Source organism: Orussus abietinus, unplaced genomic scaffold (genome assembly GCF_000612105.2).
Source record: "Orussus abietinus isolate OABI.00-Male unplaced genomic scaffold, Oabi_2.0 scaffold425, whole genome shotgun sequence".
NCBI lineage: Eukaryota > Metazoa > Arthropoda > Insecta > Hymenoptera > Orussidae > Orussus > Orussus abietinus.
In genome coordinates this window covers 1-12,925 of record NW_019394599.1, presented here as the reverse complement: position 1 = coordinate 12,925, position 12,925 = coordinate 1, and the positions used below count along the sequence as shown (strand labels likewise).

Sequence of the window (12,925 nt, the reverse complement as noted above, 5' to 3'; positions counted from 1 at the left end):
GTAACTTTATTACTCCTATCTTACATCATGTTACTGTGTATATGCAGCACATATTTGTAACAAAACAGAACTACATTGATGCAAACTGTCATCTATTTTATCATATCACCGTCATCCTCATTGTCATAATTCATCGTCAAATGTCATAAGATTAATATATGTCATATTTTGTTTACTACTCATATGAAAAAATGTGATTTTAATTTGTACGCACACATACATTATCAGTAATTGTTTGCTAGTCGAAGGAAATCATAATAGTTTTAGTAAAATCAGATAGTTTACCATTACATAATTTCATTGAGTCTGACCTGTCATTTAATATCTAACTACTGTCAAGTACCAAAAAATAATTAAAAATAAAAAAATTATATAATTTTAGATAAAATTGTGTGATTTTTTTTATTAAATGTATGAAAAATGAATATTATTTTAAGGTAACTGAAATTATAACATTAATATAATGTTAATGTAACATGTTACCTTAATGAGGGGGAAATAATAAGAAACATCTAAATTCCATGTTACTTTTATGCTACATAACGTGTTAGTTTCGAAAACGTAACATTTACCCAACAGTTATATAAGTGTTCACTGGGTTGTTCTTTTAATTGTACTTAGCCTTTCGTATCTTGTACCTAGATGTATATTGCTAGAATTAATACAGTCTATGAGAGCATTAATTCGACAAGTAACATTCGAATCCTGTACCAAAGTATTATAGAATCCTGGGAAGAGAATATTTGTTATGGTATTACAAAATCGTATTATTTATTAATTAGTTGTATACAATGTATTACGGTACTGTTATTTTGATTTTGATCTATGTGTTCGTGATATCGTCGACATTCCATCAATGAAACGGGTTGTAAATAATACATTCGCGTTATTGAACATACCATCTTTTAGCGATACAATGATGAATTGGGATTGTTTGAAATGCCGGTGTAACATTGTTCCAATATTTTCTGTATGCGAAAGATCCAAAGCAGCGTCGACTTCATCCAAAATGTACAGAGGTGCAGGTTTGAATAACAGCATAGCCAGAATCAAAGATAATGCAACTAGTGATCTCTGTCCACCGGAAAGTTCACCTAATGAATCTTTCCAAACTCCAGAAAATCCAACTTTTACTTCTAAACCATCTAATACAGTTTGGTTTTCTGGTGGTTGTAGTTTTGCTTCGGCACCGGGCAATAAAGTACTGAATATTGATCCGAAATTTTTGTTAACCTACAAAAGTGCATGATGGTAAAGATATATATTACGTTGATTAAAATATTTGTAATTCAAATTGTACACTGTCTTAATTACCTCTTGCCAAGCTTTTAACAAACTCTCTTTCTTCTTCCCATCGAGGTGCTTAATGGTTTCTAATATTTTTCGCTTATCGTTTTCAATTATGGCTTTCTTCTTTAAAGTTTCATTGTACTGTTGCTCTTCCTTGTCTAATAAGCGCATTGCTCTAGCATTAACATTATGACTCAGTTTCTCGCGTGAAGTGTCTAATTCGGATATTTTTCGTTGTATATCTTCTATATTTTTCTTTTCAAAGTCATACATACCACCTATTTAAAAATAAAAGTAGATAAGTTAGTTTTAAGTAAAAATAAAAATTGGCTCTTGAAATATTAATTTAAGAAAGACAAATTAACACCTGGTTCTCCAAAATATGCTTTGTCTTGTTCAATCCATTCATATTTTCGTTTCAAATCAGTAACAGTATTTTTGTATCCGCTACTGCTGTTCTTTGCAGAATCAACATCATGATTTAATTCTCTTATTTCCAGTTCCAGATCACCTGATTTTTTAATCATTTCATCTTTCTTGGAATTAAGTTGTTGAATTTCCTTACTTTGTTGATGTATACTGTCCTTATGCGTTTTTAAATTATTTTGTGCTTCTTTTACAATAGCTTTTATCTCGGTCAATTCATTTTCTAATTGTTCTGCTTTTTCGTTAAGCATAACAAGCTCGTTTTCCAACTTAGCTAGTTGTTCCTTACTAAGTTGAATAGTCTGTTGTAATTCATTTATTTCCAAATTGAGAGTTTCCGACTCTTGCTCCCTATTCTGCCATTCTTTTCGGCTTCCTTCAGATTTTTTCTGTAATATTTTAAGTTGATTCTCAGCCTCTGCTAATTGTTGGTCACGAATACTCGCAGAATTTGTTAACTGACTTTCTAATTTTTTGGTACGCGCAGCATTTTCTTCTTTCAGTTTTCTTGCAACTGTCATTTTTTGTGTCATATCATGAATTGTTGCTGTCAAGGCATCCACCTATATTTCCAGATACAGAAGAATTTTTTAAATACCTTTTGCATGTTCAATGTACTTACATAAAAATAAGTGAAGCAAATGCACTGCGTTTATAAACTTACCTCTTCTTTAATTTTATGATGAGTGGTTTGTTGCAGCCTTTGTTTGATTAAATGCACCTCATGACATTCGAGATCAAATTTCTCTTTCAAAAGTTTATATTGCTCCGCAACTCGAGTGATCTTTGCAATTTCAGCATCTAGCGTTTGGATAAGTTGCTTTTTCTCATCTAATTGCTCTGGTATTGTTTTCAGTTCGTTCAGTTTCAATAAAACTGAACCAGTTTTTGACATCGCTCCACCCGAAAGAATTCCTGTAGGCTCAAAAACGTCACCTTCAAGAGTCACACATTTTTTGCCGATCATATCATGGAAAGATACTTTTTTAGCAGTATTCATGTCTTTGCATATAAACACCTGCCCAAATATCCAATTCATTGCTGGCCTAACTTCTTCAGGGAAATCGATGAGAGATATGGCAGGTTGAACATTTTCCTTACCGACAAGATTTTGTGCAAATTTAATAGTTTGAGGATCCATTGTTCTTCCCGTTACTTTATTTAAAGGAATAATTGTAATTCGTTGTTGAAGCTGACCTTTCTGAAGTAATAATTTACCTGTGCTTTCGGTATCGACTATCACGTTATATAACTGAAAGATTAAATATATCAGAAAGAGGGACATGTAAATATATGTATGTCAATATTAATGCTTAAAGAAATTATACCTTCCCTCCAGCTGCGTTTTCTAATGCATGCGCATTTCGCGAATCTCTCATCTTGATTAATTTACAAGCTAAGCCCCAAACAGTGGCTCTATTAAAATTAGGCACAGGATCTCTGTATTGAAATCTTAATCTAGGATGTCCTGATTCAAAAATATCCAATTTCTCTTGTAAATCCCTTACTTCTTTCAGTAGAACACGCTTCTGTTCCTGCTTTGCTTCTAAAGCCCCTTCATCGTAGTCCAACTTCTTTAAATTGTTTTCCGTATTCTTTAATTGTTTTTCTTTATTTTCCAGCTGTTTACTGTCATTTACATATTCTTTATCTGTATTGTGCATCTCTTTTTCCTTCTTGCTTAATTGTTCTTTTGCATGAGTTAACGCCATTTCGCATTGTTTAATTTCTGTTTGTGCCTGTGTTGCATTCTGTTTGGCAGTAATTAATTGTTGTTCTAACGTAGCATTTTCACCATTTTCATTTTCCAGGAGTCCAGACGATATGCGTTGATACTTTTCTTGTGCAGCTAAAAGAGCTGCATGGTCACGTTGTTCGTCCTCCTTTAATTTTTTAAACAAATTACCCACTGCATTTAGTTCCTCCTCTTTTGTGGCTAATAACCTTTCATCATCGGCAATACTTGACTTTAGTTCAACAATAGTTTTCTCTTTTGCCTTGATATCTTGTTTATGACTATTAAATTCGGCAACTAATTTATGTTCTTTGTTTTCAGAAACCTTCAGCTCACGTTCTATGGCTTCCAATTTGCCACCTTTTTCCTAAAAATATGTATACAATGACTCATAAAATTAATATTTCTAAAAAAAAATTCATCCATTAGCAAATTTCACAACTGTACAAACCTGATTTCTTTTTTCTGTTATCTCTGTTATTTGCTGATCAATATTAATAATATTCTGTTTGCTATCATCAATGTATTTCTGTTTCTCTTTAATTTTATCCTTTACTTTTTGCACATCTTCTTCGGCTTTCTTACTCTTCTCCAATGCCGTAACATACTTCCAAGCAATATGTATTCGTCTGTAAAGATTTAATTCCCTTTCAATTCGTTGAAATTCTTCAAAGTGCGATTGTTCCAGTTTTAATTTCTTTATTCTGGGACCTATTTCTTCTTTTAAAATCTATACAAAAATTCTTATTATCGGATGTCAATAGTTTCATTTAAGTTTTGTGAGAAATCGTTCTTACTTTTAATGGTTACTAAATAAATCAGTCTTAATAGATACTTACATGATCAATTTCTTGTGCTTTGTTTTCTTTCTTTTCTATTAACTTCAAAGATGCCTGCCTTTTTAATTCATACATTCTGGTTCCTGCAGCTTCTTCGATCATTGACAAAATTTCCATTGGTTTCATATTTAAAACCTTAGTAATTCTACCTTGCATTATCAAAAAGTGTGGATTGTTCACGTTAAGTTGAACCGAACAAAACATATCCTGGACTCGTTTATTAGATACATTGGAACCATTTAACATGTACTTATTTTTACCACCTATTACTATTTGTCTCATAACAGTTATTTCTTCGTATTCTTCAAAACCAATTGGAGAAGAAGCTGCATCTCGATTGTCAAACGTAATTGTAACGCTTGCTTTCTTTATGCCAGCTTGTCCTGATTTATAGACAAGATCTTGCAAAGAACTAGCACGTACCTAAAAAATGAATAATGACGTACAAACTGTTGTCTAATTAAATATAGAATACGATATAATATCTTAAGAATACGAGGTACTTTGTTCTAGCTGAAAAATGAACGTTTCTCTTCTAGATTATTTCAAGATGACCCATGAAACCGTACTTCATACGAGTCAATGTACAAATGTTTCATTGTTAATTCACTTTACAATAAAATTTAGAAAGGATACCTGGCTGAGATTAGTAATGCCTAGTACGAAACATATCGCATCTAACACATTGGATTTCCCGCTACCGTTAAAACCAGTAATTGCATTGAACTCTTTATCGAAACCGTTAATTTCGATTCTATTCCCGTATGATTTGAATCCTTCCAATACCATGGACTTTATATACATCTTTACATAGTTCTTTGGTCCCTTTCAGATCAATATATCAGGTCTTTTGAAATAACAAAGAATTTAAATAAACTGGCAGAGATCTTGTTACAATGCGCGGGAACTGTTGAAAAACCATAGACTCAACAGATCCAAAAAAGATCGGGTAGAATGGAAGCTGCCATAAGAACGCAATGCATTTATGCGTATACTGGCATTCATCGATGGTTTCCTAGCAGTCGTACTGCCCTCTCCGGCCGCGCGGCGTACTAGCGGCGGGAGTAGCGCGGAATTTGAATCGCCCAAGGGGCAGAATGGATTTCCTAAAGGTGTAGAACGTGAATGTATAAGAGACATAAAATCATGATTCCGCTTCTATGTCCGAAAGTGGATGCCTTGTAAATTTTCCTATGGCCTTTCACTGTATAAGTATTAATAAACTATTTTTTTATTTTAAGCTAAGATAATATTCTAACTTCGTTTCAGTGAATGGAACGATTGAATCGCTAAGAAACTTGTTAACTTTTAATAAAACATGTTTTAATACATTCTTTAAGAAATTCTGTGAATAATCATTTAACAAAAACTACGTTAAGTGAGTCAGGGACACTTCACAATAGTATGTAAATAATTATCATTAATTGTTTTTGTTTATAAACATTTTTTTCTTCTTTAGGAAATCCATTCTACCCCTTGGGCGATTTAAATTCCGCGCTGCTTCCGCCGCTAGTACACTGCGCGTATGGAGAGGGCAGTAGGTCCGTGAGGAAACCAACGATAAATGCCGGTGTTAGGGTTGGATAATTTCACGATTTTCGAGGTTTTTGATGTATATTACGTAAATCAAGTAGTTTATCGGAGAAAACCAGGAGAATACGTATCAAATATGGCGGACAAGACAGACGTAGGGTATGCGGTATTCGCAAGGTTATAAACATCCATCTTGTCCATTTGTTTCATCCCATAATTTACTTTTTGATCATCCACCTTTATACATGTTTATACAAATATTGGTTACGAATCTTACCTCACCTTAAGGTGAAGTGAAACACATCGAAGAATTTGATCAACGTTAATAAAGATTTTTCTAAATACCTACGTTGCCGACGTTCGTTTTTATATTGTCAGCTGTGTAGAATTAAATTGGGTATCGTACCAAATGGCATACTCTACCTGTCGTTTGTGTACAATAATTATAAAGAAATCGAAATATGAGAGCTCGACACCATTTTAGTTCTGGTCTAGGTCGAATTACAAAATTGTTTCCAAAAATCAAAATTTTGAATGTGTCAGGACAATTCTTAGATGATAAGGAGTGATGTGTCAAAGTTTCGGACAGATTGGTCTAATACCCTTAAAAGAAATTGTTGTATTCGAATCGACTGATATGAAGGGGGTTTCGCTTCACCTTAAATGAGAACTCCGGAGTATATAAAATCGTTAGTTCTTGGTCCACGATGGCGCTGATATCCTGGCAACCGGTGTGAAGTTGGCAACTAGCAGTCCATACTTTTGTAGTCAAAGCTTTGGGCTCCGTCATATATTCTTACGTTATGTTGGCGACACTGGTGGTCACGCTCGTGGTCACTCGTGATTGTTCGTGACATTCGCACCCCTACTGTCCGGTGGAATTCGTGATCGGAACTAATTTATTTATTGTGCTATGTCATAGAGGATCGCGGAAGTAACTTTTCCAAATCCCCCCTCGGTTCTCCTCGGGCGAGCGAGATGGACAGTAACAAGGACGAGGCAGAACGATGTCTGGAGTACGCGAATCATTTCATTTTTGAGAAGAACTATGTCAAAGCCGAGAAATTCCTCAGGAAGGCTCAAAAGCTGTACCCATCAAAGAAGGTCGAAGGTAGAAGCCGCCTCTTTGTACTTTATCCTTCTCTGTTACCTTTGGCATGTTTCTTATCCTTGTCACGCGACACGAGCGAGTCTCTCGATTGTCCATCTCGATGGACTTCAAGATGTATTGCTTAACCTTACCTTTGAGTCATCGAAACAATACGTTTTCCTAATTTTTTTTACCTTAAAGCGTTCGTTAGAGACAATACTTTTTCCTCTTTGATGCGTTACCTATACTTAATTTCTATCAATTTTTCTGTATTCCGATTTGCTATCCACTTGCATCGTGTTACTTTGTTTTTTCGTTAGCTTAATCGATGTCTCGATCCACAGAACTGTTGGAGCAAATAACGTTGCATATGAAGGAGACTCGCGTGCCCGATGCGAAGTCTGAAGGGGTCAGGAAACGCCATGTCACGGTTCAAGAAGAGGTCTACTCGCAGACGACCAATGACATTACGAAAGAGCAAATTGAATCGGTTAAGAGGTTGGTGCTTCGTACTCGTGTGTACCTTGGGAGTAGAAGAAATTGATTATACTTCCGTTTATAACGTATATCTTTATAGGATTAAAAAGTGCAAGGATTATTACGAGATTTTGGGAGTGACTAAGGAAGCCACTGACAGTGAAGTAAAAAAAGCATACAAGAAGCTGGCTCTTCAACTGCATCCAGATAAAAATAAGGCACCTGGGGCTGCAGAAGCTTTTAAAGGTACTTTCAATGACGTTCTTTTAAGTAAAAATTTAATATTTACATTTCATTTGTCTTTTACGACAGCTATTGGTAATGCGGTGGCTGTTCTCACCGATGCAGAGAAGAGAAAACAATACGATATGTATGGTTCCCAGGAACAGAGACTTGGAGCAGCTCATGCACGTCAAGCTCATGCTGATTACAGTTACACTCGAGGTTTTGAAGGTAACTGACGATCAACAATTATTTTTAAACCTCTAGAAGTTCTCTGATTCACTGGTGAAGACTGACTACTTACTCTTATATTTCAGCCGATATGACAGCGGAAGAATTGTTTAACATGTTCTTCAGTGGAGGATTTCCACAGCAAGGACTTTATTCAAGACGAGCTGCCGGTGTATGGACCAGACAACGGGATCCCCAAATGCAACACAGTCACTCTCAAGTACTCTATTATTTAAACATTCTCTCCTTTGCTCTTTTCAAATGGCACATCTTAACATAAACATTTCCAGCAAACAAATGACTATACCGCGTGCCTGCAAATGTTGCCAGTTCTTTTGCTAATAGTCTTAACGATGATGAGCAGCTTCTTTATATCCGATCCTATGTACAGCCTCCAGTCTAATGCGTAAGTGCAGCAAAATCTATCGTGCTTCCTTGCGTCGACATACTTAACATCTTTCCTTCTAAAATCTGTAGGAAGTATTCAGTACCCAGAACGACCCAAGGACTGAAAGTACCTTACTATGTGAAAGAGAATTTCCACAGTGAGTACCAAGGTAGTTTACGCAGACTGGAGATTTCTGTTGAAGAGGAATATGTTAACACATTAAGGCACAACTGTTATCGGGAGAAAAATTACAGTAAGTTGATTTGAGATAATCTTTTGAATCTGACTTAACGATGAAGTTCTACGTCAACTTCTTCCACAGAGGATACAATATTATGGAAAGCGCGGAACTTCAGAGATCAGGACCTTTATGAGAAAGGAAAGAGCATGGAGACACCTTCTTGCAAAAAACTTGTGGATCTGCACGCAGCGTAGGATTCACTCTACCCTTCTAAACTTAGTTAATTGTAGATACGTGTAAATCCAAACAATCATCTTCGCACTTTTGAAGGTAATGGAGAAGAGAAGATACAAACGGGAGTGTCGTAAGACAACGAGTCACACCTGCAGCATGTCGCTGTTTCTCAACAAGTATTTAAATAAATTTCCCATCCGGTAATTGACAGTAGCTATCGGAAAGAGCAGAGAACTAATCGAATAAGACGAATCGTCTAAACCTTGCCCGGATAGTGATAATTTACGTCGCAGCATAATTCTAAAAGGCAACCCATAGAGTGGTGATGCGTTCCATGAGATGATTGACAAGGTTCGCAGATTTTTTTTTATTTTTCCCCACGTCTATCTGCGTTGAACCTGTAACAAGCATTGTTTCACCGCGTGGACGCGGGAATTAATCTTAATACGGTTAAACTACTGAGTCGTGCCTGACTACTCGAATGTTCATCAGAATAGCTGCACGTATTACCCACCTTATAGGTTATGTATATGTAACAGTCTTGAGTATTTATTCAGACGCCATGAAAGGCGTTAAGCAAGAGTGTTTATTAATTAATCGATTGCATCGATTCTTTTTAGAGTTTATTGCGCGATTGCGTGTCGAGTCAATGTCCAATTTTGCGTGAAATATGAAAGTAACGGGCAATTATGCTCCCATGGATGTCAAGTTGAGACGCAGCCTTGAGGTCCCTAGAGTCGTGTAATCTTATGAATAAATGTGGCTTTTTAGGTAATAATGATATTCTCTGTTTGAGTTATAATCAACTGGATTCTCAGTTCTGTTTAATGGCTACCATGGTACAATTCTCATTTTTTGATCTCACTGGACATTCAGTTAACGGAAACCCGTCACTAAGAATTGCATCAAGAGAGGAAAGATTTTAATTATACGAATAGTTATCCTTCATTCGATATTGCCAGCAAAGCCGTGAAGCATATACAATTATAGTAAATGAAATAATAAATGCGCATGACTTTAAAACCTGCCTGCGTAAAGGTTCTTGTCCTACGAGTCTTCACCGATAGTACTTTATATGATGTAGAAAACAAATTTATTCACGTTTGTATGCCACTGTGAATTTAACCACAAGACTCAGCTACGAGGAGCTACTCTTCTTTGAAGCGTTTCCCTTCCATGCAGAGTGACATCACTTTTAGACAGTGCACGGTGTTCGGGAATGCTGAAATGTTTACAATATCACACATGAACAAGAAGCGCTTAACGTGATATGAAAGGCACTGAGAAATTTAATCGACGTTGATAAAATTAAATTCATCTATACTCTTTTTGGCGTTAACGCTATTTTAAATATTCAAGTGGTAACATAAGCTGGCGCGTCATGTTACCAACATTTATATTTATATTGAAGTCTTTTACAGTCTACGTAGAGAATTATACGAACTGAAACGTTCCATATGTCATTTAGGTAAAGTAATGATGAAGAGATCGACGTAAAACTGTCGAAATCCCGTGAATTCATTATTCTAACGACTTTAGGACCAACGTCGCCATCTATGACGTTTATCTGTAACTAAATTGTTGCTCTAAAAACGCGCGTTAACCCCGAGACAAGCTAGCATTCCCTTGCAATCGTTGGTGAAAGTATTTTCCATATTTTCCCATTCGAGTTAATAATATTCCATTTCTACGATATTTTAAACTGTTCGAGCTAGGTCCTGAAACTCTTCATTTTCGATTCTAAGCCCCCAAGAAGTGTAAAACATTAAAAACTTACACGGGCCATGCCATGTTGGTTGTAGTCCATGATGAGTAAATAAATTTTTGATGAAAAATCAAATTTCATGAGTTTCAGGACCTACTTTAGGACCTCCATATTCACTTGGTGAAATTTAAAACGAATCAGTATACCCAATTCGGAGAATACTTTCACCAACGATGTGACCTCTCAGATATACATAGGCTAACTCTTCCATCACCTTAATGACCTAAAAAATGCTCAATTCCTAACGGAATTACAGGAAACTCAGTCTCTAGAGACTGCTCTCTTAGGTGAATAAATTTCCTAAAGTATACACTATTAATACTCGTCCCCGCAAACTGTCAAACGACTTGAGCCAATTCACTTTCCTTTCTGCAAATCGCAAGTTCTTTGGAAAAATAGGAATTCACTGGATAGACGAATTCGTGTTTAGTAAAAATTGGCTCTTCTAACACATTGCGATTTGCATCTATCACAATGGACACAGTTCACTCTTTGCGAAGATTACAAATAGATAATACTTGAGAAGATAACGGTAAACTTTAGGGTAAAGACGTGTCTTAAAGCGTCTTTAGACTTGTCACAGCTTATCAAAGGATAGTAATACTAGTGACTGAATTATCGCGGTACTTGATTCCAGTGACACTTTGTACAGTCGAAAACTATCTTTCACTATGCAGGAGTAAGTTTACAAAAGGCAAGAAGGAACTCTGTCTTCGTTACTTGTTGCTTGAGTTATTCTTTAGCTGCTCAAGGTGAATCGTCATCGCCAAACTGCCAGCAGTGAGAGCGTTTCTTTCAACGCTGTTCCATATTGAACTCATGAACAATACGTAGCACAACGTGGCGGTTAAAAGAAGTCGAAGTATATTCGCACCAATTGACAGGCCAATAGACTGGGTAAAACAATCTATTCCCATAGACCAGATCACTGGTATCGCCAACAAGCCACCAATTAGTAAATAATAACAGCGCTGGCGCTTTACATCTCGTAATGCCAAATCACAGATATCAAGAGCCTCTTTCAAGGTATCTTTGACATCTGACATGGCAACTTCTCTCTCTCCTGATAATTTAATAAAGCAGAATGTTAAATGCATGTTGACGTAATGGATAATGTGATGGCCTGAATAGAACTTAACGTAACTCACCTCTTGTCAATTTAAAGTGGGCCATCACAGCTTCGTGGTCTGAGTAACTAAATGGCTTGGAGGGAATTCTCTCAGGAAATGGATGCTTAAAGTCAGTAACTTCAACCTATTAAAGAATGATACAATAAACTTATTGATTCTAATTCATTTAATATATGGATTTAACATCTTCTCCGATGACATACGTTGTAATGCGTTGAACCTAAGTACAATATGTAGTCAATTCGCTTTCCTTGCGGTTCCTTTCGAGCACACTTTGAGTTCGTATAACTATTGTTGGCACACATGTTGGTCCCCTGAATATTAGAGCTAATTGAGCAAGCATCCACCATGCCGGCAGTACCACATATTATTCGATATGCCAAATCCTGAGGTTCTGTATTAAGGTCACCACCCAATATTATAACGTCAGCACCTCCTTTGGTCATTCTAATGAACTGCGCCGTGTCAAATGCTTGGAGAACTCGGTGCGCCGTGTACTCATCGTTTTCCTTGTCATATTCAGCGTGCAACTAAAAGGCATAATTATTCCTCATAGAACAATAGAAAATTCCTAACCATGAATATAATACATGTAAAATAAAAAAGCAAACTCACGTGTGCGGTATAAACGTTAGCCACTATGTCCCTGATCATAATCTTGCACAATCCCACACCTTTCCCTCCAAACCAGTCCCCGTGATGAATTTTATGGACATATCCATTTAGTGCCCATTTATGGAACATAACATCCTGAATAGGATACCGTGACAAAATACACATTCCTGAGCCATAAACCCCACTAAAAGGAAAACAAACTATAAGTCTGCTACCAATGAAGAACAGCCACGATGTCCTTGTCTAAATCATGGATAACTTAATTCATTCTAACCTATAAAAGTAATGTGCATGTGGAAGGTGATCCTTCACTTTGGCCTGGACAATTTCAAAGTCCTTAGAGGACCAGATTTCCTGAAGACACACGATGTCATATTCATCCGTGGTAAGCTTATCTATTATAGCTTGCAAACGAGCAATCCAGTTCTTCGACACATATGGAATTCCCCTATGAGGAAAATAAGTAGTAAAAGGAATGTTATCATGACAAAAAGAAATGATTATTTCTCAAGTATGTCCAATTCCAATTGGAGGTTAATTTAACTTACCAACAGTTTAACGTCAAAACTCGAAGTAATATATCATCAGCCATGGCAAGATAAAGAAAAGAAACTGAGAAGAAACCAATGGATGCATGGAAAACATTAAACACTTTTAAAGAGTAGAAATACCTGTTACCTTTACCAACGCATAAAATTTGACTCAGCTTGACTCGTGGCTCACAGAGATGAGTTGGGAGATTGCTCACGGGCAGGGTCGCGCGATCGCA

At 36.2% G+C, this 12,925-nt stretch overlaps 3 protein-coding genes across 3 annotated transcripts; 1 reads left to right on the top strand and 2 right to left on the bottom strand.

Annotated features, from left to right (window-relative positions):
* Positions 1 to 640: 640 nt before the first annotated feature.
* On the bottom strand, positions 641 to 5,100 carry LOC105702718 (structural maintenance of chromosomes protein 2). The gene is made up of 8 exons (XM_012430501.2): positions 4,927 to 5,100; positions 4,291 to 4,713; positions 3,903 to 4,181; positions 3,045 to 3,818; positions 2,381 to 2,968; positions 1,658 to 2,279; positions 1,315 to 1,568; positions 641 to 1,233 (listed from the first exon to the last, which is right to left on the bottom strand). Exons 1-8 carry the CDS (start codon positions 5,092 to 5,094, stop codon positions 808 to 810), a joined length of 3,534 nt encoding a protein of 1,177 aa, XP_012285924.1. The 5' UTR covers positions 5,095 to 5,100; the 3' UTR covers positions 641 to 807.
* Positions 5,101 to 5,868: 768 nt separating this feature from the next.
* LOC105702717 (dnaJ homolog subfamily B member 12) lies at positions 5,869 to 9,669 on the top strand. Its single transcript, XM_012430500.2, has 10 exons — positions 5,869 to 6,000; positions 6,746 to 6,934; positions 7,258 to 7,411; positions 7,491 to 7,636; positions 7,703 to 7,843; positions 7,930 to 8,063; positions 8,134 to 8,249; positions 8,321 to 8,484; positions 8,554 to 8,662; positions 8,743 to 9,669. Exons 1-10 carry the CDS (start codon positions 5,985 to 5,987, stop codon positions 8,744 to 8,746), a joined length of 1,173 nt encoding a protein of 390 aa, XP_012285923.1. The 5' UTR covers positions 5,869 to 5,984; the 3' UTR covers positions 8,747 to 9,669.
* On the bottom strand, positions 9,437 to 12,887 carry LOC105702716 (putative neutral sphingomyelinase). Its single transcript, XM_012430499.1, has 8 exons — positions 12,835 to 12,887; positions 12,705 to 12,768; positions 12,431 to 12,604; positions 12,157 to 12,340; positions 11,745 to 12,071; positions 11,560 to 11,665; positions 11,132 to 11,474; positions 9,437 to 9,868 (listed from the first exon to the last, which is right to left on the bottom strand). Exons 2-8 carry the CDS (start codon positions 12,746 to 12,748, stop codon positions 9,781 to 9,783), a joined length of 1,266 nt encoding a protein of 421 aa, XP_012285922.1. The 5' UTR covers positions 12,749 to 12,768; positions 12,835 to 12,887; the 3' UTR covers positions 9,437 to 9,780.
* Between the last annotated feature and the right edge of the window lie 38 nt (positions 12,888 to 12,925).